Below are 26,517 nucleotides of genomic sequence, written 5' to 3'. Positions count from 1 at the left end.
AAAGAAAGAAAGAAAGAAAGAAAGAAAGAAAAGGAAGAAAGGAAAAGCACAACAGGCTGAACACAGCATTTTATTTGATCACACTGACCACATCTTTCCAGATAGTATCAAAAGATACTTACTATATAATTTTGGACACCTGTCAGCACTGTGCTGGGACTCCTCGGGTGATATATTGGCTGTGCCCTCGAGGATTCGATACATAAAATGCTAATAACAAAATAGGTTATAAGCAACATCAGACACAGAAAAATGATACAAAGAAGTAAAAGTGTCTGGTGAATGTTCAGACAATGAATGCTGGGAGAACAGGGAGCTCTGTGGTCTGAATCCCATGGATGTTCACCTCAGAAATGTAACAAGCTTTTTGTTTTGGTGCATAAAATAGCTCAAGCATCTCTGTAGCCTTCCTCTTCACCAGAAGTAACAGTTTGAATGATAGCGAGTTAGTGTAGAGGGACAGGAAAAAGGAAAAGGGAAGGAGTGAAGAAAAGTATAGAAAGTTGGGATAGGTTTATTGATTATAAAGAGGAAAGAAATGGGTTGAGGGGCAGAGGAGCCAGAGAATAATAAAAAGGGGAAGAGAAGTACCAAAGAAAAAAGAAAAATTAAAAAGAGGGTAAAGGTAAAGGGGGAGGGGGAAAGGAATTGACAGTGTCGGGAGTAGGAAGAAAGATGGAGGAACAAAAGGGGGGGGAGAAAGGGGAGGGGTGGGGGGAGGGGCAGGGAGGAAGAGGAAGATAGGGAAAGACATCATGAACCTCATTTCAAAGCAATTTAAAAATAACTCTAATATTTGTTTTCTACACACTTTGTAAACACATTTTAGAAACGAAAAGAAAATCCTAAACATGGATTCAACAATTGAACATATAAATGCTTACCAAATACTTTCAGGTTATGTTTAAGAATGGAAGTTAAATTGTGCTAATAATTCTTAAAAATTTGAGAGTGTTTTGGGGAGAGGTGTGTGGACCAAAACTCTTTCTAGATTGTTAACCCATGAATATCAGAAATCATTTTTAGAATTATATCTCAGTTTAGTCAAACAACAAAAAATAACACTATTAGGATGGGTTCTTTTTCTTTGTAAACCTGGTCTGTTTCACAAAGACAGATGAAGTGTTTTTAATGAGCATAGCATTTTTAAACCTAAATATAAAAAATCATAGCAGCCATCCCCTCTTAAGCACTCTGAAATATTTGAGACAGCTCCTGGAAAAAAAAATCCTAAATAGCAACACGAATAAAAGCAATTAATCTTATCATCAGGAATAACATTTTAAACAAGCAAACAAAAATAATTTGCTTTCTAGATAGAAACATTCTTCTAGTCTTAAAAAGCATAGATGTTATGTAGCTAAAACTGAATTAACTCCAAGCAGTTTGCTGTTCTGACTCATTTTGAATTAAAATCATTTGCATACTTAGAAGCTATGTGGATGTCAAGTACCAAATTGTCTTGTTACTATTTCCACTTTAAATAATATTGAGGTATGGATTCTCTCTCTTTTGTTGCTTTTTACAATTTGTTTTACTTTGAAAAGGAACATTTCCTTGTCTTGAATTCCACAATCATCCCCCAAAGTAACCTGTGATTTATTTTGCATTAGGTGCCAAATAGGGACCACACAAAATTATTCATTATCTTGTAACCAAATGATTTTAGAGTAAAAAAAAAAAAAGTAAAGGGCAGTAGTCCTGTAGTGTGAAGAATGTTATTGACCATTTCTTGTACATGTGTCAATAGGGCTAGCGTGGTGTAGTTTAATTTACTCACAATTTGGAAACATCCATTTTTCAAAAGTTAACAAAATAAACGATTCCCTTCCTCATCTAAAGGTTTCTGCATTGCCAACGTGAGCCAAAGCTACACACTGAGCAGTTTTGTCACAGGCTGTGTGACCCATAGAAAAACAGATGATTGTTCTTAAACTTCTTTTTTCTCTTTGAGTCTTTTCTATCTCTGGAATAAACACATTTCTTTTTAAGGTCTTAAACATGGAACACTTTTCAATAATAATTTGAAGGAGGAAATTTTCCTTTTCTGTTTACAATTCCCCTACATTTTATGAGTTATCTTAAACACATAATGATCCTTATTTATTTGACAGGAGAAAATGTTTCATGTGCTTTTAAGTTGGGACTAATTTACACTTTTTCAAAGTTTATAGGCATTTAAAAGAACCACACCAAGACTTCAAGTTGCTGGAAGAAACAAAATAACCCAAGGCAGTAACAAGGAAAAAACAAGCAAACAACAGCAAAATAAATAAAACCCAAGCAAACAAAAAACAAATTCTTCCAAGGACTGTGAAGTCTAAGTTGCCCTGTGTCAGTAAATGTGGATTCTTTTTCTGTATTTCATAGAAACCATAATTCTATTTCAAAATTGATTAGGATTCATTAGAAAACCAGAAAAGTTCTATTTTAATATACTTCCCTCCTAAGTGCTTTCCAATTTTTTCGTGTCCTCTCTTTTGTAAAATATGCTGAACTTTTAAAATAGAAAGGCATGGGCAAATGTAAGATTAAAAAAGAAGTATATATTCTGGTGATTCATTCAAATGAGCTAATTTTAGAGAAGAAAAAGTTATGTGCCCCCAAATATCTATTCAGTAAAAGTTAAAAAAAATTGGTGTAACATATATCTAAAAATAACGATTAATGATTAACTTGCATCTACTGGACTGAATGTCATATGTTGGTGCAAAATGATAGTTATGAAAATTTTGAGGCAGCAATGGGAACTACTTCTTGTAGAACAGCAAGTGAAAAATGAAGATATACAAATAAGATGACAAAATCTAGAACTATTACCAATGGACAAATATTGGGAAGAAACATTTAAAAATAAAATTAATATTGTAGGACAAGGGAATTGCTGATTTTCTCATGCCATATTTCTATTTTGTTAAAAAAGTTGTTTTCTTGTCTTTGGGTTTTTTTTTTTTCCTCTCTGAATTTGTATATCCACATTGAAGGAAAATAGATCAGAATCCCATCTTTAAAATGGAGTCAAGTTTCAGTGTTTCTGGATTCAGAGAATTGAATCCTGTTAACTAGACCAAACACTTCTCCAGGAAAAATGAAGAGGAAGGAGGGAGAGGAAGAGGAGAACAAACAAAACAAAACAAACAACAAAAATCCCAATGATAATAAATAAGTGGAATAAAAGAATAAAAAATAAAATAATGTTATTAAAGAAAATAATTGGTCCTCCAGCTATATTTTTAATTCTTACAAACTAAGTTTGAATCTGTACTGATGATTAATCTTTCTCCAAGAAGCTGTGTAGGGAAAAAAAAAAAAGAGGAAAACAAATACAATGTTTATTAGTTGTCTTTAAAAGAAAGAAAGAGCAGAAAAGGGGAATGATAAATTGTGGCATTCCAAGTTGGCCCATTCCTATCCCTATCCCAGGAATGTGAGTCTTGACAAGAAATAACCCTACTCTCAGGTTAATTTTAGTGCTGGGCTCACTCAGAGGGGAGGTGAAGCACCAGACAACATCATTCAATGCCCCCAACCCCAGCCTAAAATAGCTAGATCACTGAGGCAAAACTGATTTGGGGGCTAAAAAGAACTGCATCTCACCCCAGCTGTCTCTGCTCTCTTGTGTTCTTGCAGCCTCGGACTATACACAGAAGCCCTTGGTGGGGGCAGGGGGGAGGATTAGAATTCACTGAAACATCTGATTTTTAAAAAGAACTAATCAGTTTCAATTTAGCAATAGTTGGCAAATTTTTATTTTCACAAATGTGTATTTTCTCCCCTACTGTCATTTTAAAACATGGAAAAGAAACTAATTTCAACTAACATTTAGACTTTTTATATTTTTTAAATGGAAAAAAAAATCTGAAAGTAAACTGAATTCAATGATTACGTTTACAATTTTTGTTTCCCTTTGAATCTAGGATAGGAAAAGGTGGGCTGCATTTCACAGGAGTTTAGAGGTCTGGATGGAAATTTTTGTGGGGTGTAACTTGCTTTTGTTTTAGGAATAAAGAGATAGAGTAGTGGGCACGTTCCCCAGGGAGAAACCCTGAGAGGTGCTTCTATTAATTCTTAGAGATTTAAATTAAATGAAGGAAACAGCACTTAAAAGTTTCTGGGAACTGCAGTGCTCTGCCTAGGACCCTCTTTCTTGTTCCCCAATATAACAGAAAAGATTTCAGGAGATTGGGGCTCCTTTTTAGGAAGAGGCCAAGGAATACAACAGCCTTTCTGAGACCATCTTTGAGCCCTTTCAAAAGTCCACACACATCACCAAGAAAAGTCCCCGGGCAACAGACACACATTCTGGCAAGATTTCGCCCCCCCCTCCCCCGGCTCTTAATTTTTCTCTGAATTCTCTTTGCCCTGCAGTTTGTATTAGCTGGTTTTTCATTTTAAAAATGTTTATTGAATGCCTACTATGTGGCAGACGCCGTTTCCAGCTCGTTGGTTTGTGTGAAAATTATGGTCCAAGAGCTGACTAAATATTAAGAGTCAGAAACGGTGTGTGGGGGAGGGTCGAAGGAGGTGTGTGTGTGGGGGGGGGTAGCATACAAATGTCGCCCACCTTCTTGCCTAGAAAACATTCTTTTTCTACTCAGCAACTAACAGCTCCTAGTATTTTCTGTCGCCCCATGCAAAGAAAAAAATCACAAACCCCCAAATCCGACAAGCACGTGGCTGGCTAGAACAAAACGCGGATTTGGAGAATGGGTTTTGAAGGTGGTGGAGATGGAGAAACCGAGTTGGAAGCCCTCCCCCCACGCCCAAGCCCCATTTCTTTGCAGCGCGCGGGGAAAACCGGGAGGGGGACAAAGGTGCGGCGTGTGGTCTTTTAACTCCCGACTTTTTGAACGGTAGAAAACCGTCTGGCAGAAGAGCGGTGCGCCCAAGTCGGGAGTCAGCTCACTGACTCTGCAAACAAAAAATAATAACAAGAAAAAAATCCAAGGCATTCGTATCAGTGCAGCCAACACGTGTTGCGGAGTCGGCCCGGGCCGCAGGCGACTGAGACAATGGGGTCGGGGACGGGGAAAGGGAGAGTGACCCCCTTCCTCACCTGCCCTCGCAGCACGCGTGCCCCCGACAGAATTGTTTCTCCCACCCGCAGAACCCGGAGCAAAACCCGAGCTTCCGCCCAGTTCAGGGAGAGTCTGGCATTACGGGGGGTCCACCCCCTCTTTCTCCGGCCCCCGGGCCAAGGCGGGGAGCTCCGGGGTCCCCGGGCCGCAATCTCCGCTACCCCCCGGCGCCGTCCCAGCCCCCTCCGCTGGGAACTCGTTGCCCTCGCCCGCCACTCGGCCCGGGATCCCGGTTGCGCGTGGACCGCGCGTCCCGCTCTCTGCCGCCTATCCTGGACTCCGAAACGCGCGGCGAACGGCCCCCTCCCCCACCGCCGAGACGGGGTGCGACCGCCCACGTGTCGCCCCTTGCCCAGTCGGGTCCGTCCCTCGGACTCCCGGGGCCGGAGGATCCGGAGCGAGTTGGTCAAAGGCGAGGAAAGGGACCAGGGCGGATCCGCTTCCCCCTCCCCAGGAACGGGCGGGGGAGGGGCCGCCGCCCCCTCCTCGAAGCTCCCGCCCCTCGCTTCCCCGAGCGCTGAGCGGAAATTACCCCCTCCCCCCGCGGGCCTGACCTGGGGACGTGGGCGGGGCTTCAGCACTCGGCCCCCCGCCCCTGGGCCCCTCTCCCGCCTTCCCGCCCGGATCCGAACGCTGCGCCCCAAACAAAGTTCCGAGACCCGAACCCGGCGCTGGGAAAGCTGCGGTCGCCGGCTGGGGTGGGGCGGGCGGAGGGGACTCCACCTGTCTGCCCCCGCGTCAGGGAGGGAGAAGGGGAGCGTTCGGATCTCCACCCGGTCACTCCCTCCCTGAGACCTCCCCCTTCGGTTCGCTCGGGTCTGCTCACGCTACCACTCCTCTTCCTCCTCTCCACCCCTCCCTCTCTCCTGGGGTCAGCTTGGGCCGGAGCCGCGCGTTCCCCCCAGAACCCCGAGACTGTCTCGTTCGGCGGCTGCGAGCCACCCTTCTCCCGTGGGAATCCCGAAACACGATTTCCTGCGGAGCCCTCGTTCCAGCCGCGGTCCCCCGTGTTCCTAGCTTCCCGGTCCCGCGCTCGCAGGGTCCCTGGGTCCTGGATTGCCGGAGGCGGGGGAGTCTCCTAGGGCTGGGGCCGGGAAGGCCGAGACCCCTCACTTAAAAATCTAGGGGAAAAGCGCCTTTCTTTTAAAATCACCGGCTCGCGCGACCCCCGCCTGAAGACCCCGAGTCCTCGGCTTCTCTTTGTCTGTCTCGGCCGTCCCCCGCCTGTCAGTCGCTAGCAGTTAACCGGGGTAGGGTGGGCAAACTCTCCCCCCAGCCACCACACGAATAAAAAATAACCGTACGTTTTACCCATAAAGAGGTGGGAGATTCTGGGCCCGACCACCCTCCCCCAGCCGGGGCCGGGGTAGGGGGATGGGTGGGGGCGGGGCGCCTCCCTAGGGGCCAGATTCTTGCCAAGGGGGAGGGGGCAAGTAGAGCTTCGGGAACGCAGCCCCCACCGCCCTGTTTCCTCCGGGGGTGTGTGTTGAATGCCCCCCTACCCCCCCGGGCTGGAGATTGGTGGGCTGGTCCGGGCCGGAGGGCCGATGGGCCCAGAGGCGTCGGGGGTCTTCCCGAGCTGGGTGGGTGGGGGCTTTCACCACGTGGCTTCGCCTTTTTTTTTTTTTTTTCCGCTCCATTTTTTTTCAAGTCGATTTTATTTAGAGGCGGCGCCAGGGCGGCCGCGGAGAAACGTGACACACCAGCCCGCTCGGAGGGGTTTCGGACAGAAGGGAAGGAGCAGCGCCGCGTCGTCCGCCTCCCAGCGCGCCGCGGGCACTTCTCCCGGGCCTCTCCGAACTCTCCCGCGACCTCTGCGCGCCCTCAGGCCGCCCTCCCCGCCGCGGGCTCGGGACAACTTCAGGGGTGGGGTGCAAAGAAAGTTTGCGGCTGCTGCCGCCGGCCTCCCGCCTCTCGGCCTAGGAGGCTCGCCGCCCGCGCCCGCCCGCTCGGCCTTGCCAGGGACCGCGTCCCGCCCCGAGACCGCCACCATGAACAAGCTGTACATCGGCAACCTCAACGAGAGCGTGACCCCCGCGGACTTGGAGAAAGTGTTTGCGGAGCACAAGATCTCCTACAGCGGCCAGTTCTTGGTCAAGTCGGGCTATGCCTTCGTGGACTGCCCCGACGAGCACTGGGCAATGAAGGCCATCGAAACTTTCTCCGGTAAGAGTGCACCCACCTCCCCGGAAAAGCCTCAACGAAATCCCCGAACAACGGAGACCTGCTCCTCTTCTCTCCTTGCCCGCCAACTCCTCTCTCGCTCCGGCCTGCGGGGCTTGGCCTCGCCATCGACCCTCCGCCCACCTCCTTCGACGCCCCCCTCCATCCCCCCACTCGCTCCTCGCGCGGAAATATCCCGGACCCCCTCACCCCTTCCTCCCAGCCCCAGAGCAGAAGCTGGAGGCTTTAGTAAGGCCGCCCCTACCCCCCACCGACGGGGCGGGGGCCCCATTGGGGGTCCCCACTCAGGCGGCCCCCGTCTGGGCCTTATTTCCATGCCCGCCCCTCCCTATCCGAGGCTGGACCCCCCGACCCCCCAGCGCGAACACCCCCAGCTCCCTTTTCTCCGCCCTAGGCCTTTCCAGGCGGGGAAGAGGTCCCCGCTCCGTCCCCGATCTCCCGGGTGCCCAGTGGGGACTGCAGCCTTCGGGCAGGGCCGGAGAGGAAGGGGGTCCCGCCTCCCGCCCAGGGCCTGGGCTTGAGCCATTTTGATTTGAAAGTGGGGCGTGAGCGGGGTGGCGCGGCGGCGGCGGCGCCGGGTCGCCATTGCTGCTTCCCGAGACGCCCAGGCTGGGCCGAGAGGCGCGCGCCGCGGCCGCCGGGGACCCTCCCCGCGGGGCCCCGGCTCCGCTCCCCCAAGGCCTCTGCTCGCCACCGGCCCCGACAGGTGAGCGCCCCCGCCGCCCGGAGCCCTTCTCCGCGGCTCGATAGAAAACTAAAGTTTCATTCTGCACCCCTCCCCCGCAACACACTTCGGGAGCAACGGGGAGCCCTTTCTCTCCCGGCCCCGCTTCCCCACCTCTGGGAGCCGAGTAGGCAGCCCGCCCACACAAACGCCCAGGTCGCCCCACTCCCAGGTCGGCCTCCCAGAGCCACCCACTACCCAGCTAGCCTCAGTGAGAGAACAGAACAAGACGAAAATTAACAAAACACAATAACGAATTTATAGATTCCACCATTCCCAGAGCGACCGTTTCGCGTCTGGCCACGGAACCCACTGCCTGGATTCCTAGGCAGATCTCACTCAGATCCCAGGAACTCCTGAATTACCCTCTTCGTCTTGTTATCCACCCCCCACCCCTGTTCCAGCTCTCATATTGCTTTTTTTTTTTTTTTAACCTTTAGGGAAAGTCGAATTGCAAGGAAAACGCCTAGAGATTGAACACTCGGTCCCCAAAAAACAAAGGTAGGAAAGGGCTCTTTGAGAAGGGAGGCAACCTGGGGGCGCTTAGAGACTGTGTTAAGGGGTCCATAGTGTCTCCAGTGGAAGAAACCCATTACTGGCCTTCCCACCCCCAACTCCGGATGTTGGGGGCAGGGAGGGAAGATTGGCTAAGATCTTGTAATGGGTGGTTTACAGCTTGTAAAAAATAAGCCGGGGCTGGGGTGGGCCGAGAGATGGTATTTGGAGAAGTAAAAGGGGAAAAATCAATAGAGAAACCTTGTGGAGTTTGTTCAAGGTGTGTGTGGGGCCATTTTTGTGGGGAAGCTAAAAATCTTTGAAGAGTTCCAACTCCTGGACATTTCTTCAACTTCCAGCGGGACTCCCTTTCTCTTTTTTCCCCCCACCCATCCTTTAGCATAATTCTTAAGTGGATTGGGGGGGTCCCCTTCGACTTCCTAGGGAAGTGGAATGAGTTTCTGCCCCCAAAAGAATTCCCTTATGTTTGTGCTTTATGTATATTTCTGCAACAGGCAAGGGCATTTTTTTTTTTCCAGACCCCTACCCCTAGTCCCTCACATCACACGTCGTCCCCTCCCAACAGGATTTTGCAAAGAATATGCTTTGGCTGTGCTATCCTTTCCGAGCCCCCCCACCCCCACTCCTTCAGTCCATTGTTACAAGGGGACCATCTGGGGTGAGAGCTTTGTGTTCAGGCTGTGAGCTGGGGCTCTTTGGAGGGTCTAGAACTCCCTGGATGAATAGTGAGAGAGAGGGAGAGAGAGTGAGAGAGAGAGAGTGTGTGTCCCAATACCTTTCTATTCTCATTTAAGAGAAGTGGGGTACCTCTATCATGTTATCCCCAAATCTGATTCATGGTGGATTTCATATCTTTCATTGAACTCTGGCTGGGAAGTATAGGGGCAGAGTTTTTTCTGGTTTCTCAAATCCGACTTTATAAACATGTTGACAGTGCAGAATCTTCCCTCCTGTTGCAGCCCCCAGGAAATCTTTGATCTTCCTGTGCCCCCTTCCCCTCCCTAGGTGTGTTCTCCCCCTCATTTCAACTGGAAACTTGCTGCATTTAGAATAATCCTGGCCTTTTCTGGGTGGGAAGGTGGAGGTGGGCGGCTCTGTATTTTTTTTTTTTTTTTTGAGCCTGTGAAGTTTAACTGTAAAGTTTAAGTGAGATAAAAATCTGTTCAGTGGGTTTAGCTTAAGATATTTTAAGTAACTTAGAACTATTGTATGTATAGCTGATCAATAGGGCTTGTAACTATGTTTATAGAGCCTGTGATTGAATCTCAAGTGCTTCAGATACTCTTATTGGAAAGGCAGTTAGAGTTAGGAGTAAAGAGGCAATAAAATCGGAAGGAAGAAAAAAAAGTCTTATTATTTTGAAACATTTCCTGGAGATGGGACTGAGAGAAACATACTGACACCGGTAGATTTATTGAGAAGATTGTGGATATTTGAACTGAGAGCTGAGTGTTTGAAACATGTTGATGAGAAATGACCAGAATAATTGGAATTCTGACATATGTGGGATTTTTTTCCTTTTGCCCTTATGTGCGGTTTAAATTTTAAAGGGAATGAAGTGAAAGCAAGAGAAATAGCAAAATGTGATGAAATGGGACCCAAAACATTTATATTTTAATTTCCATGGTGCTCTGTATGTATGGATATTTCCCCCTAAGCCATCTGCTTGCTTTCAAGCCATTTTTAGGCTCCTTCTTGTTCCCTCCAAAATGCATTACTTAGGGCGCTTTTGAGTTGGGAAGGGGTGGGGTTTGTGAGAAGAGTGGGTACAAAATCTTCCTTTCCACATCCCTATTAAATTCCATCTTTTGTGTGTTCTCCCCCTCCCTGAAATAATTTTTTGAGCAGAAACACTGAGTCAGTTTGTGTGTGTGTGTGTCTGTGTGTGTGTGTGTGTGTGTGTGTGTGCGCGTGTGTCTGTGGGGTGGTTGAGAAGGCACTTCATTTTTCTAGAATGAATCAATTTTTGAAGTTTTAGGATTTAAAAAAAGTTTGTTTTCATGAAGTAAGTTTGCTCTATCATTTTGTGTTCTTTGAAGGAAGCATTTTGTGGTATGTGTTTTGAGTCTGTCTGAAAACTGTCTCTTCAGTTGGTCTGTTACTGGCTTTTTCTATCTCATGGATGTATAGAACAGGAACTAGTTAATTAACTATAACTAATGTATGTTAAGCGAAATGAACGACTGTGCATATGTATTTTTATGTATATACTCTTGTTTTCATTGTTTAAAGAAATAGAAAAGAAGTAACTTCTTGATGCACTCAGTTCCAAATGAGTTACGACTTTAAACATTTCTATGAGATTCATAAAAATCTAACCACCTAAGTGTTCCTGTTTTTTGTTTGATTGTTTTTTGCTTTTTAGAGGGGGGATCAAACAAAAGGGAATATTACAGCAGTTACCTTCACAGCCTCTGATTTTGAAGTATTAATTTATTTTGTTCTAACTTTGTGTCTATTTGATAGATATAATTTGTACCTTTTTAAGAACCCAAGAGACTGAGTGCTATGCATTTAAACTGAAAACATTCATTTGAAATTTTAAAATGGATGATATTAAATTTCTCCCACCTTCCCAAGACCTCTTTCAGACAGTGTTGGAATTTTGGCCAACAGATTTGGCTTTTGGTTGAGAATTTGTTTATATTCACTGTCAAATACTAGGACAAAGGGGAAAAGCCAAAAGCATTTTTAAAACAGTTGTGGAAGGGGTTTGTACATGTGTGTTATTCTGAGAGACGTAAGAGTAGTTAAGGTAAGGGGGGGGGTCCCATCTTAGACTTGTTTATTTTGAGAATTGACTTACTTTTGAAAGGAATTAAACTTCTGTTTCATTTGCCACTGTGTGTGCCTTTTTCTAGAGGAATGTGACCCTAAAGATAGCAGACCTACTCTCATCTGCTGTCATCAAAATAAAAGGTGTTGCTGTTAAGAAAAAAATGCAAGAGATGTACTGTATTTCTCTGCATGATGGGTCTGACTTAAAAGACTAATTTTCTTAGGCAGGTTAATGGTTTTTTTTCTCTAAGCTGACTTAAAACGAGGTGGGCTACATCCTCTATCTTAATTTTCCAAGTATTTAAAAAAAAAGACTTTTGTGTCAGAGCCATAGAAGTGTGAGAACTCTCAGAAAGTGCTTAAACTTTATTCTGATTTTACAGTTTTAATTTCCTAAAGTGAGCAGTTTTGAAAATCCGTGTGAAGGGCTGTCTTGTAAGTGGCAAAAATATGATTTTTAATTTTAAGTGATTTGCTCTGAAGTCATTGGCTCACTGAATGTTTTCAAAACAAGCAAAAAGATTTTGCCTTCAGAAATGGACTTGTCTTTAATGAAAGTTGTTCTGAGGGGCTGAAAATGAATTATAATCAGGGGGGCTAAGAAGCGAGGGAATATCTTAAAAAAACAACAAAGGAGTAAAAAGGACTAGAGCGGGAGGAATTTCAGGCACTTTTACTTTAGCGGTTGTAGTTGAAAGATACATCTGACCTGTACTCAACGAGGAAGATTAAAGTGGAAACAGTTTATAAGGCTTTCAGTAAAAGGTTTTCTTATTAATATTAGGTTCTTCTTTTGCCTTTAAATAAATTTAAAAATGGTTGATTCTTATGTTTTTCTGCACTCTTCAGAGGGAAGTTGGAAATCAGTTCACTCACATTTTAATTTCCACCTAGAAAGTAGATAGATCTGACAAATTCATAAGTTATGTTTTCTTCGCTGCTAGAGAATCCTTTACCTTGTTATCATTTAGTGCACAGCATTTCAAGATGCTGTCCTAAAGGACAGTGGTATTTGTCCATTGAAAGAGTGATGGGTTTCTAGAACCCTTTATCTTCTGACCCGAAGTAGAAAGATGAAATTTTACTCTAATGCTTTCTCAGATGGGAGAACCAAGGGGGAAAGGAGGGGAAGACTTGTAATTCCCATGACTAATTTATTCAAAGTATAGTTAACTGTTCCAAATGTAAAGTTTTAATGGCACAGCGTTTGGTGGAAAAGGAGCCAAAGCATTCTTTTAATTATGCTTTAGAGATGAAATACATGACATTAGCCATTGGAAGAATCCTGATTCAAGGGTTCTGAGCTTGTAATCTTTTTAAATTACCTTAATATATGTCATTTGAATCTATTTTATGAGTTTGGGTACTTCTAAGGCTTAGTTTTTAAGGGTTTATTCCATATAAACTTCCATGTCTAACAGCCAGTTGACAAAGATACCATTGAGATAGGCTAGTGAGTGTACAGTTTTAAAATATTTTTAAAAATTTCAGATCAGGTTTAGTTGAGTGAAAAGGGGGGAGACCGGCAAGTGCTGTGTGAAATTGGGGGATCTTTTTGTTGAAGACAGACATTGGTTATATCTCTGTTGGTTTTTGTCTGGGGTAGTTGTGGTGGTGTCCTTAGAATAAATGTATGAACAGACATTTTGCCAGCTGTTAAGATTTGATATCCGTCTTGTTCGCTCCCCATTCTCTTTAAAGATTCTTAAAATGTGGCTAATGCCTTCCAGAAAGTGCAGCTTAGAATTTGGGATGGGAGTGTTAGGGAGAGAAACGAGGAGGGAAAAAGCAGCGGGGGAGACTGGAGAAATCAGACGAGTTAGTCCTGGGTTGGAAATTCCAGACGGGGGAAAAAAGAGAGAGAGAGAGAGGGAGAGGGAGATGGGGGTTGGGGTGGAGTTCCCGCTTCCCTTTTAAAGAGCAGCGGCTGGGGGCGCACAGCGACCCACGGGAGAGAGGGGGTCGCAGACAGCAGCTTTAGAAGCCGGCTGGGAGACTGGGCGTGGGGCGCGGCTCCTGCTGCTGTCGGAGTTGCCTGCCTTTCCCTTCCCCTTTTCAAAAAGCAGAGAAAGTCGCGGCGGCGCTGGCGGCGCTTCCTGGAGAGCCCGCGCCCGCCCGGCCGCCCTGACCCTTCCCCCCGCTGCGGCCCCCGGCGGCCCCGCAATCCCGCTCCGCGCGGGCCCCCCGCAGGCCCGGGGCTCCCGGCAGGGCTGCCTCTCCCGGGGTCCCCGAGACCCCCCGGCCGCGGCGCACGGCAGACAGCCCCGCCTGGGTCCCGAGAGCCCCAGATCCCCGACCTCGCCCACGTGGAGCGTTCCCCGGCTGGGGGCGCGGACCTTCGCGTTCGAAGGCACAAGCTAAAGGCCAAGGCGGCGGCGTGAAGAGGGCTGGGTGGGGAGGGTGGGGAAGAAGGAAGGGGTAAGGAGAAAAGAGGACGAGAGGTGGAGAGAAAATGGAGGTGCACGTCGTGGGCGCCCTCTCCCCGGAGCTGAGGCCCCTTGGCCACGGGGCACAGAGCTGGAAGAGTTAACAGGGTCCAGTACTCTTTAGTAAGTGGCCTGTCTGCAGGTCCCGAGACAATAACAAGGTGGGGGGGGAATAGTAACCAGAGGTTCTAGGGTGGGTTTAATCGTGCTGTAAAAGAGACACCACAGGTCCTCCAGCGGGCCACTGACTGGGCTTGGATGGAAGAGTTTTCTCAGCGTCCCAGCCAGTGTCTGGCTCCCTGTGAATGTCAGATTGGCACACCATTTCCACCTGTGCTGAGCGCACTTCCCCTCCTAGCCCACACCTTTTAAAATGCCGGTCAAAACAAAAGCAAGCAAAGGTCTCAAAAAACGTGCACACCAGAGAGTGCATGCCCTTTCGGTTAGTGATGAAAGTGTGATTTGGCTAGCCAAAGATCACGGGGAGGGGAGCGGCTGGGGTAACACCATTGCAAGGAAGGCGCCCCAGCAGGAAGATGCTCAGGCCCCAGGTGGCTAACCCCATTCCCATAGAAGAGCTTGGATGTCCCCTCAGATTTTGTTCCGAGGGGACTGTGTCCTTTTCTAGTGAGTGGGAGGGGTCATCCCACTCTGGAACAGGGCGAGCCAGCTTTGTAAGGCCGATTTGCAGCTAGTAGGTTTGCAATAAATAGTCGAAGAATGAAGGCACAACAGGCTCGAACAAGCTTTTACCCTGAACACAGGCCACTGAGATACAGTGCATGTGGATCATGGGCAAATCACAGGAGAAAAGTCGGTTTGGACCTCCTCATTTTAATGCGGTTGGAGAAAAACCTGATTGCAAAACACTGAAATGTGACTGTATACAGACTGCCCCCCCCCCCCCCCCCCCCCCGTCCTATCGCAGAAGTCCAGTCTTCCAGAATTTGGTGTTCTGGTTGTAAGGCAGAGAGCACAGAGCATGGCGAACCATTAGTGAACTGCTTCTGAGTGAAATACAGAGCAAACAGCTGGGTGATGAGAAGAATTTTTGACTGGTGTGTCATGGTGTTTGCAAGACCCCTACGGACAAGTCTGATTATTAGACAAGTGGCATTTTGGTGGCGAAAGGCACATAAGGGACCTGTCAGGACGGATGGGTGTGAATTTTGCTCATAGTTTAAGGGAGGGGTGTGGAGACCTCTCTCTTTGAGAGGAGACGGGAGAAGTGGAGGATCTCTTTGCCACGCCATGTCTGTTCCGTGGGTTCTAGTCTCTGTAGGAGAAGACGGTGAAGGAGAACTTCAATTTTTATTCATTTTGAGTTTCAGTTGAACAGTTAGTCCTTCATCCAGATGTTTTGACCACTTGAAATGGAAAATGTTAAGTCTGAGTGAAATTTGATTGGATAGTTGAGTTGATTGGATGTAGTTAGAATCTTCAAGAGGAGAAATCAGGATTCGGGAAAAGAATTGTTCTTTGTTAAAGGTTGTTTGTAGGGTCTGAGTTCTTTGGCAGCAGGAGCTGGGGGGGGCAGAAATCATTCTGAACTCCTGAGGCTCAAGGAGAGAGGAAGCTCTATGAGGCCAGGGGCTCCTGACCTACCCTAGATGCCTCATCCTACCCCCTTTACCGTGGGAAAGGTCCCTCTGGAGAGCTCAGTGTTTAAAAACAAGAGCTTCGGAGCCAGGCAATGACTGAAACTTGCAGAAGTTTCTCTTCTTAAATCTCGATTTCTGTAACTGTCAACTGGTGTTATTACACATGAACTTATTATTGCTATTATTCGTTTTAGATACGGACCTCTCTGCCTCTGTCTTTGGACGGCGGCAGCTTGGGGCATGTGTCTGAGGCAGTAGGTAGGGGTTGAATCCTGTGACTTTGGCGTGTATGTATATGGAACCGTGACGGATAGGCATATTGAAGGGGACTGACGTGTAGGGTGCTTTGATAACCTGCACGTTGAAAGGAAAAGCCACCTTTTGGGAGAGGGAGATGAAGCTCACCAGGGCAATCCCCCCAATCCCCCTGCGTTATGGACCCCATCCTGTCAGACAGGAGACTTGAAGAGATGGCGCAAGCGTGGTGGAGAATGCTACCGCGGACCGTCCCTCAGGGGAGTGGGCCCTATATTCTGTTGTTGATGCCATGAACCCAGGCCAGGCGAAATTTCATACTTGGGGGCTACTGTGAAAGGTGCATGTAGGGTAGGGACCTTGGTGAGAGAGGAACCACCTTCCTTCTGAAATGAGGTAAGTATTAGAAGGATTCAGGATGAAGGGGACTGTGAGTCCTTGGGGGTCAGAGGAAGGGAGATAGGAGAGCAGCGTCCCCCACCTGGTGGGAGATGGGCATGTTTGCCCTGATGTTCAGCTCTTGGTAAGCTGACAAGGTAGCCGTTCAGGAGTCGGGGATACTGGGTGCCCAGGAAGTGACCACACACACGCTGTTCCCCTCGGAGGAGGGCAAAGCCCCAGTGGCCTCCCTTTCCCCAGGCCCTTGGAGTGGAACGAGAACCCACCTTGTCGTCCACTTCCTCCCTTGGGGCCTTCCTGCTGAAAGGGTGCACACACACCCACTCGCACAGACCTGTTTTCCCTTTCGAAATCTCAGTCTAGGGACTGAGGATTGAACCTTCTCTCAGTGGGGTGGGGAGAGGAAGGGCTTCCAATCCGGATGTGGCTTTTGGCCCTTTAACAGGCTTGTGACTTTAATCAGTTACTATAAAGGGTTTTACAATTAGTTTGTGCGGAATGACGTGTGTTGCCTCTTTTCTGGAGTGGCATCTGGGATTGCTTGGGGCTCCTCAGCTTCCCAGGAGGTATTCTGAAGATGAAGAGGACAAAATGAGGGGAGACAGGAACTCCAGTGGGGGCTGCCGGGTGGAGTAAACTTGGTGAGGATGTCTGTTCAGAGCTAGAAATATTTATTCTCCTTCCTCCTTCGGATCTCTCAGTTTCTTGGGAGGAGAAGTCCGACTGGAATAGAGCAGTTGGCTTTGGCAAGATTCGGAGACAGAACCCTAAATTAAAGAGTAGAGATGATCCTTTGCAGACCAAGCAGTCGGTGGCCGCAGCCAGTGTGTTCTGAGCAGGGACTAGACAGAGGATGTTGGCTGGGCGGGGGGGGGGGGGCAGCAGTATTCAGAAGATACTCTCTGGACCCCTTATGTCGAGTGTCTACACCAGCACCTTCTTGTTGAATGTAAAAGAAGGGAAACTCCAGCTCACTGTAGTTATTTTATCTAGAGGGTTTTCCTGCCTGTGGTTATTACCACTTGGCTCAAAGCTGCTGCTGCTTTCTGTTCAGACTAGGGTAGCGTGATACCTTTCCAGAATAAGCCGGGGGCAGGCAGGTGGAACACGGCGATCTTCCCAAGCACCCTGCGTCTCTCTGAGATAATCTTTCTTTCACTTTCCTATGCTTGTCCCTCGCTGACTATCTTGAACGAGTAGTTTGCTAAATTTAAACTTCTGACTGGAGGAAGAATGGAGCCTGTAGGGTCAGGCTCCTTTGCTCTCTTCAAAACATCCCATCGGCAGCCACTTTAGCTTGGGGGTGTGTGTGTAGGGGGGGCTTTGCCAGTCAGACATTAGCCATTTTTGCAGGGGGGAGGAAGGATTTTAAAAAGAACATACTTACAACCGAATTCCACATAAGAAAATATTGAGCAAGATGGTACAGACGGGTACGATCGCTCTCGCATTTTGCTGTGAAGTGGACCTCTGGCAGTGTGTTGGCTCACCCCCGCCCGGTACGGTCACCCACTCGTTTGTATGTGCTCAGAGTCTGCTGCTTCGAGCCACGGCCTCTGCCAGGTCTTGGTAATACCATGAAGGACAAGTGAAAGACTAGACTTACAGTGCAGATGGAAGGAAATACAACTTCTCAGTTCATTTTCCTCCAGGAGCTTTTAGATTTTAAAACTTGCTCCTTAGTATTTTAAGAGAATTTTAAATTAAAATTTAAAAAAAAAATTTGTAAGTTAAAATTATTTATCTACTTATTTATTTATAAGATTTTATTTATTTATTTATTTTTAAAGATTTTATTTATTTGACAGAGAGAGAGAGACAGCCAGCGAGAGAGGGAACACGAGCAGGGGGAGTGGGAGAAGAACAAGCAGGCTCCCAGCAGAGGAGCCTGATGCGGGGCTTGATCCCAGGACTCTGGGATCACGCCCTGAGCCCTGAAGGCAGACGCTTAACGGCTGAGCCACCCAGGCGCGCCCCTATTTATAAGATTTTATTTTGAAGTAATCTCTACGCCCAGCCTGGGGCTCCACTGTAACAACCCCCAAGGTCGAGGGGCGTGCTTTACCAACCGAGCCAGCCAGGCGCCCCTAAGTTAGAAATAATTTTTAGTATTTTAAAATAATTTCAGTTAATTAAATACCTCTTAAATATCTAAATAATTTTATGTGGTGAGGCATACCTACCATGACATTTACTACTGTAAGCATGAAGCACGCCACTCGGTTCTGGAGAACATTCCCTCTGTTGTGCAGCCATCACTGCCTTCATCTCTAGAACTCTTTTCATCTTGTGGGACCGAAACTGTACCCAGTAAACTAACTCCCCATCCCCCCCTCCCTCTAGTGGTACTCAGACCATTGACAGTTTTGCTTTTTCCTACATGGCAGTTACCGCTTTATCCTTCCATAAATACGGGAGCCTTTGCCTGACCCCCTCTTGCCTTAACACTAATTATTTGTTGGTTTTTTTTTTTAATTTTATTTATTTATTCAACAGAGATAGAGACAGCCAGCGAGAGAGGGAACACAAGCAGGGGGAGTGGGAGAAGAAGAAGCAGGCTCATAGCGGAGGAGCCTGATGTGGGGCTCAATCCCATAACGCCGGGATCACGCCCTGAGCCGAAGGCAGACACTTAACCGCTGTGCCACCCAGGCGCCCCTGTTGGGTTTTTATTTAGCACTCTTGGGTCCTTTTTTTTTTTTTTTTTAAAGATTGTATTTATTTATTTAACTGAGAGAGAGAGCACAAGCAGGGGGAGCGGGAGCGGGAGAGGGAGAAGCAGGCTCCCCGCGGAGCAGGGAGCCCGAGGCGAGACTCGATCCTAGGACCCCAGGATCATGACCTGAGCCAAAGGCAGTCCTAACAACGGAGCTGTCAAGGCGTCCCTGGGTCTTTTTTAGAGTGGGGGAGAGAGACAAGGGTTGAGAGAGGGAGCTGCACAAGAGAGGTGCAAGATAAAACTCTCTGCCCTCCAGCATTTTCACTTTAGATCCAGGAAAAGCTGTGGGACAGCAGAGGCCAAGAGACTAGTATTAAAATGGGAGGGACACAACCTCAGGGGCTAAAATAGAGGAGGGAGGCTTCGAGGGAGCCAAGCTGTGTTTTGGAGGACAGGCGGACAAAATAGGAGTGGATTAAGGAGAGCATGATGGATCGACAGGGAGATGCTGATGGGAAGACGGTTCATCTGGAAGAGACGGGTGGCATTGTAGTGAGGCCCTCTGGCAGGTAGGGCAGGCATCTCTGTTTATTTCCCTTAGAGAGCATCTTCTTGGCCCCAGAGCTCTGTTCGAGGTGACTCAGGTCAAAAGATGAGCATTTATTGAGTATCTCCGTCGCATCTGAGCAGTGCGACTTCCTGAATCCTCATGAAGAGCCCCGGGCAAGTGTCTTCCTTCTACAGGAGAAGCTGAAGCTCTGAGCGGGTGAAGTCGCTTAGCCAGGGTCAGCGCCTTGAACAGGTAGTCGTGCTGGGATTCAAACCCAAGCCTTTCCACCGAAGGCTGAGCTCTCTTAGAAGGTGGGAACAGGTGATCCTCTGACCTTCAAAGAAATTGAATCTTATCTTGAGCTTTTCTGGGGGGCAGAACATAAGTAAGGTTAGCAGATAAAAACACGCCCAGCATGTTCTGAGCCTCCTCCTTCCCCAGGTGCTTTATGCTTTAATGTTTAAATGCTTTGCATTTTATTTTCCTCTCACTGTTGGGATTTTCAGGCAATCTTCAGTGGTTAAAAAAACCCAGAAAATTATCCTCTTGTCTGGGCAGCTAAGATGGGAAATGGGGATTCTACTTTAGAACGAAAAAGACCCACAGAGAGGGAGCTGAGCAAAGTGGAGAAGGACTTGAGTGGTGTTAAAGTTCAGGGATCAGCCTCAGCTTGCTGTTTCCCCAGATGGGTAAACTGTGGGATCTGGGGTCCCTATCTTTTCCTGAGCCTCGTTTCCTCATCTGCAACATCTGCATCTCCAGAAATCCAGTCAAATGAGCTAGGTATTCTGAGTTATAAGGGCCTCCATCCTTTGGGGTTCTGGCAGGCACAGGGGCTGGAGCTTTTGGCTGGTACACCCCCCTCCCCTTTTGTTTGGGTTCAACCCCAGCGAACATAGGAGGCTGGGGGAAGGGGCAGGGATTGAGATGCTGCTTCTCCCACCCCCACCACCCCCCAGGAGGAAGGGACAAAGAATTCACCTTTGTTACAAGCCTACGGTGTCATAATTCATAGCTTATGTTTGGTTCTGAGAAGCAAGAACCCAGCTACCTTCTTTTCGCTGAGAGGCAGAGGGAGCAGGCAGGCTTCGTGCAGCCAGCTCGCTTGCTGGCTCGTGTCACCTTGGGTTAGTCACTTAACCTCTCTGAGCCTGTTCTTTTTTGAACTGTAGAATGGCAATTAAAAATCTCATTCTTTGGTGGTTCAGAGGCTCAAATCAACCTCTTGTCGCTGTTCTGGGTTCATAGGAGGTGCGGGTGAAAAGAAGGACTTTGTAAATGTGAGTTATGAATAAGATTATCATTTACTGGGGCGCCTGGGCGGCACGGCGGTTGGGCGTCTGCCTTCGGCTCAGGGCGTGATCCCTGCGTTGTGGGATCGAGCCCCACATCAGGCTCTTCTGCTGTGAGCCTGCTTCTTCCTCTCCCACTCCCCCTGCATGTGTTCCCTCTCTCGCTGGCTGTCTCTATCTCTGTTGAATAAATAAATAAAATCTTTAAAAAAAAAAAAGATTATCATTTACTGATGATAACCCAGGAGGGCAGACAAAGAAGGTCCTTCTCACCCCCAGACAAATGCCCTACTCTGCATGGGAGGGAGGATATGACTCTTAGATGGTAACTTTTCTGAGGAGGCTCCCAGGACGCCTCGGGAAGAGGGTCTTTTTTCCTCAGGCCCGGAAGTCCCCTGCGTTCGGTGCCCCCGGCCCAGCCCAGCCCACTCGCGGGCCTCAGTTCCTGCCTTCTCAGTGGGAGGCCTCCCTGGCCCGGTCCTGCCTCCTCTCCTCCCCGCAGCCCGGCCAAGGTCTCTAAGGAATGCCGCCTCCCGGGCCATTTTCTCCCCTCCAGCTTCTGCGGCCCCACTTCCAGCCCTCTCCCGGCCCCCTACCCCCAACCGGTTCCCACTTAAATGCTTGCAGGCCTGTTTGCAGGCGGGAAGCCCCCTCCCCCACAGGACCACCTCAGTCACAGCCCTGACCACAGGGAGGTCGGGTCTGGATTTACTAAAGGACCCCGGAGGGGGAGCCTGCCCCTCGCTGGCTGCCTGGCTCGCTCATGGGGTCGGGTTTCGGCCGGTGGCTCTGGAGAGAGAGACAAAGGGCAAAGTCCTGTCCCCACCCCCACCCGGCAGCCCGGGGGCGCTTATCCCCTCCCCCCTCTGGGCCCCGCCGGGGAGCCGAGGGCCCCCTGGGCCCGGCGGGACCGGCTCCGAACGAGTCGGGGTACCGAGGGGGTGCTGGCGGCAGAACATTCTAGACTGCTGAGCCTGCGGCAGAGAAGGGGGGGCCCGGGGGGCATCGCCTGCCCCCTCCCTGAGCTCTGCCGACGCGGCCCACCCAGCGGCTGGGGTGGGAGGCCGCGCGCTCAGCTTTCCCTGGGCGAGGTGAGGGGCTGGGGGAAGGGGCCGCCCGCGTGGGGCGCAGGCCCGGCGACGCCAGCGCGGCCGCTCAGCTGCTCAGGCCTTCTCAATTGCCCGTTCATGAGGGCTCCCCTCCTCCCCCCAGCTGCTGCCAGCCCTCCCCCACCCTCAGCTGCTGCCGCCCTTCCCAGGCACCTCTTTCTCCTCCGTTGCCCTGCCTGTCCCCGCTTTGGCGGCCCTCTGCGGCGGAAGGCCCTGCTGGCCACCCTGGGTCCCCTGGCGTGCCTGAGACCTTGCTTGCTGCACCATCTTGGAAGGTGCTGGGCCAACTCCTGGACGCCATCCCTGGGCTGCGGAGAAAGACCTGCCGTGAGGGCATCTGTGCCTGCTCGAGGCAGGGCAGAACTCGGGGTGGGTGTCTCTGTCCGAGGAGAGTTGTTCTGATAGCTCCCCACCCCACCAGGAAGAGACAGCACCAGCCTCCTGAAGTTTCTGACTACCAACAGGTCTTTGCGGGCCGCTGCAGGGGACACATGCCTCGAGGTGGTTAATCCCGTGCAGGGGGGACACAACCAGCACTCCTTTCCACGAATAGGATGATCGGTTATTATTTTTAATGTATACCGGGATACATTCACAGCCTTCCATGGGGAACACTGTCAATTCCATGAATTATGCTAAGTCCCAGAGGGTTTTCTTCTCGATGGGGAATTGAGTTGCTGAAGACTGATTTCTCTTGAGGCTGGTCTAGTTTCCTTATCCTTGCTTCTGAGAGCTCCACCGCAAAATCCTATCTTGAACTGGGCTCTCCAAGCTTGCCATTCCCTCCTGAGGGAGAGACACAGCCTTTCTCAATTTCCGAGGCATGCCCCATGATGCTTTCCACCGAGCGCCAGCTCTGTCCTCAGCCAGGTCTCTGGGTCCCAGAGGGCCAGACCTTTTGGCTCTTAAGCTTTCTGGGGAAATGCTGACATCTCCACTGGGGGGGGGGAAGTTCAACCAACATTTCTGGTGAGGTTGGGGCAGGAATGTCTTTCTAGTCCCCCTTCTGCCTTTTCCTGTCAGGGTATATCAGACCCCTCCCCCACCCCCGTGAAGATTCTGTAAATGTTTCTCACTAGCAGCCTGAGAAGGATGGCGAATAATGTCTGCAACGGTTCATTTCTGATCCCACGCCATCGCTGCCTCCACGGGAAGACTGCACTGCTCAAGTTGGGTCACCTCTTTATCGTTTGTCTCCCCAAGTTGGGTTTATTCCGAAGGCTTCTCCACACGTCCCCATATCCAGATTGTCATTCCTCCCACTTCACCCTGCAGAGCTCAAGCGGCCGGCTTCCACTCTTAGGGACCACTCAGGTGAAAGAGCGAAGTTCCAGGCAGGGAGCAAGGTGGAGGGAGGGAGAGGCAGTTGGCCCAGGCCGACTTGAAATTTGTCTGGAAAGAACTCCACTGTCTCGTCTCAGAGCTTCTGTTTTGGCTTCCTTTCTGGTGCTGCCCAGATGGGCTACAAAAAAACGTGGGCTGTCTTGTCAAGCCATTTATTTCTGAGATGAGTGAATTGAGAAGTATTCACCCTGGAGGTCTGCTTGCTGATGCCGGGTAGCGCCTTCCCTGCTCCACGTCTCACCTTTGCGTCCTTGCCTCTCCCTAAACGTACACGGAATCTTGCAGGAATTCTTGGTGCCTATCCTTTTGCGCTGCTGACGTTTCTCTGACAGTCATCCAGCCGTATTATAGTATAGTTAGCTCTTGTGTGAGTTCAACCCTGTGCCCAAATTAGAGCCGCATGCAGTAAAAGCCAGTTGGCACGCAGTTAGCCATACAGAATATGGGCATTTTTCCTGCTGCTGACATCGGGGCTATACAAGCTTCTGCTGTGTTAACACTTCCTGTCAGAGAGAAAGCAGCAAGGTTTGGTGGGGAAGAGCATACATCGGCCTGGGACCGGAGCAGAGAGTTCCGGTTCGACCTTAGCGTCGCCAAGGCTCTTTTCCTTTTTTTCTGAGCTGGTTTCTCCAGCCGGCAGACAAGATGACTGTTGAGGAACCTCTCAAGCTCGAGGGGCTTACCCCTCTCCTGCCTCAGTGTCTGAATCTGATTTCCTTCCACTGGAACTTGGTGGTGCTGGGTTCATGTGCGTGGGCACACTTGCGTGTATCCGTAGTCATGTAAGCAGCCTAGCGTCCCCTCCCCGCCCCCCACCTGCGTCCCTGCCTCTAGGGAGGCTGGGAGCATATTAAACATGTTACAGAGCCTTCCAGAGGTGGCGCGCGAGGTGGGGGGAGGTATGGTTCCTCCCAGAGTCTCCTGGAGAGTTGATTCTCCTTTCTGCTTGTCCCCAGCATTAGCACAGGAGTCCGAGCACACATGGGACAGTGCAGGGTGCTACATACATTTAAAAGACCATGTTCATGGGACCACAGATACATCGCAGTGGTGTCCCTGCCCTCCAGTCCCCCCTCCTACACCCTGGCATTTACCTGGGCGGTGGCGTCTGCTCTGCCTGGTCCTGTACCTTTCAGTAGGCTCATGTTTTCCTTTCCAGCCCCTACCCTGCCCATCAGCCCACCCGACAGCCCGCCTGTCTGGCTGCCCTGCCTCTGGATCAGCCTGGCACGGAGCCCTGGGCATTGGGCCAGCTCCTCCTCCCCTCTCCAGCCCCGCCCCCTTTCTCAGCTACTGCCATGCCTGGAGCGTGCCAGGCCCGCCCCCTTCAGAGGCTTTCCTGGACAATTACTTTCTTCACCTCTCCACCCTATAGGGATAAGGAGGCAGGGTGGGGAAGAAGGACTGGGTCAGCGGTGATCTTATGGAAGAGGCGGAGGGTGGCACTTTAGGGCATCTTTTTATGTGGGACTTCCAGCTGGAAAAAACTGGGAGGAGAGCCAGCTTCGGGAGGGGGCTTCTACTCCAGCGTCAGCCACGGGGCGAGGGGGGGACTCGCTTGTTGAAGAGTCAACAGGATCACCCAGTTGTAAAGGGATGCCGTGGAGAGCCCCCCCTCTACTCCCCAGTTAACCTTGTCCATTCTCTTCTCCCATCCCCAAACAAATGGGGTCCCCTACTGGACTGTCAGCTCCTTGAGAGCAGGAGGCATTCCTGTCTCCATCACCTTATGCTCCACACCGTAGCACAGTGCGCAGCCCCATCCAGTAGAAATGCACTGACGGGTGCCTGGGTGGCACAGCGGTTGGGCGTCTGCCTTCGGCTCAGGGCGTGATCCCGGCGTTATGGGATCGAGCCACATCAGGCTTCTCTGCTGGGAGCCTGCTTCTTCCTCTCCCCCTTCCCCTGCTTGTGTTCCCTCTCTCGCTGGCTGTCTCTGTCAAATAAATAAATAAAATCTTAAAAAAAAAAATGCACTGACAGCTGCATGTGTAAGTACATTTCCTTTTTTCCTTTCTTTTTTNTTTTTTTTTTTTTTTTTTTTTTTTTTGCTTAGATTCCTTTTTAAAATTTTTGAAATTTTCTAATGGCTATGTCAGAAAAGAGGGAACATAATGTAAAAGATTAACTCTAACATTAACTTAGAAATTCAAAGTATTATTAATTCAACATGTAGTCAATGTAATAACGAGGTTTTATTTGGGGGGGGGTACAAAGTCATAAGGAATCCGGTGTTTAGTATTTTATGCTTAGAGCCTATTCCAGTTCAGATGCTGAGTTTTCACTGGAAACATTCAATGAGCATTTTATTTTTTGTTTATTTATAAAGATTTTATTTATTTATTTGAGAGAGGGAGAGGGAGAGTGCGTCCACAGGAGCTGGGGGGGGGGTTGCAGAGGCAGAGGGAGAGGGAGAGATAATCCCAAGCAGACTGCGCTGAGCATGGAGCCCGAGACCATGACCTGAGCTGAAATGCAGAGTGGGATGCTCAACGCACTGAGCCAACCAGGCACCCCCGATCAGTATTTAGATTTCACAGATTTTACAGAGGAAAAGTTGAATGATATAAACCCCTCCTAAAACAGAAGCAGTCCGTTCTCAGTCGCAGTAACCACAGTTCAGTGGCTCCAAAGCCAGCTGTGACTAGTGGCTACCGTGGTGTGGACAGCACGGGCCCTGTGCTTAATAGGTGCCAAGAAAATCTGTGGAATGAATGACTACAGCAGCTGGACCACAGAAACCGTGGGACAAGTCACGATAGTGAGCTTGTCTGTGGATGAGAATGAAAGCAAGCACGGTGTGTCTGCAGGTTTGAAACCTTTGTTGCTCACTCTTGTCCGACGTGCAACAACAGCTCCAGCCCCGCCCCCAGCCAGGCTTCTCCGTTCTCATCGCCTTGGGTTAGTTTCTTCCCAGCTGCTTAAGGAGCCGCCCGCAGGCTTGAGTGAGGACTGGGGCATCATTGGGATGAAGTTAAATGGGTAGATGTGTGGGAGGGTGTCTTAACTTTGGATTTATGGATAGATTCCAAAGTCTTCATTAACTCCTGAGATCTTGAAATTGTGTGCAGAATGGTGGCACTTTTCTGGTGTAGAGTGTTCTTAGCTTTTATCACATTCCTAATGGGAACGAAGTATCGACAAAGGTGTGTGTATATGTTGAGGGGGGTGTTAAGAACCACTTATTTAAGACCTTCAGGTCACAGAAAATTCCTCAGATTAAAGAAAGCCTTTTCCCATAGGTAGACGGGGTTGATCCCTGTGTGGGAACACCAGACCTTGTAAAACAGACCAATCCTGGTCCTTGTGTCCCACATATGAGAAACTGAGGTCCAGCGAGTTGAAGGTTGGATTTGTCCAAGGCCACACGAGCCTGCTAGTCTGAAAATCACAGCCTGGGGGAGGGCAGGAGGTGAAGGATCTAATCTGGAAATCCCAGTTTAATCCTGGTTCTCTGCCGAGATGAAAGTCCAGGTTTGACTCTTGATCAGGGGCCCCAAGCTTGACAAGATTTCCAAAACCTGTTGCTGCTTCCCTTCCACTGCCCCCATCTTCCGCTGGTTTACCCCACTCTGTTTTAAAGGAACAACTCCTTCTAGAGA

The 26,517-nt window shown here is 49.1% G+C and overlaps 1 protein-coding gene across 2 annotated transcripts in view; it reads left to right on the top strand.

Annotated features, from left to right (window-relative positions):
• The first annotated feature begins 6,744 nt into the window (after window positions 1–6,744).
• Window positions 6,745–26,517, top strand: part of IGF2BP1 (insulin like growth factor 2 mRNA binding protein 1) — a 41,199-nt gene continuing 21,426 nt past the window's right edge. Inside the window, exons 1-2 of one of the 2 annotated variants that reach the window (XM_011221826.3) lie at window positions 6,745–7,244; window positions 8,427–8,487. In XM_011221826.3, the coding sequence (XP_011220128.1) occupies window positions 7,070–7,244; window positions 8,427–8,487 (236 nt within the window). In that variant the 5' untranslated portion in view covers window positions 6,745–7,069. The remainder of the gene's footprint in view (window positions 7,245–8,426; window positions 8,488–26,517) is intronic. The other variant, XM_002916827.4, reaches the window with a different exon arrangement.

This window comes from Ailuropoda melanoleuca, chromosome 13, assembly GCF_002007445.2.
Source record: "Ailuropoda melanoleuca isolate Jingjing chromosome 13, ASM200744v2, whole genome shotgun sequence".
NCBI lineage: Eukaryota > Metazoa > Chordata > Mammalia > Carnivora > Ursidae > Ailuropoda > Ailuropoda melanoleuca.
Note: the sequence above shows the minus strand (reverse complement) of the source record. Positions and strands in the feature narration are given on the sequence as shown.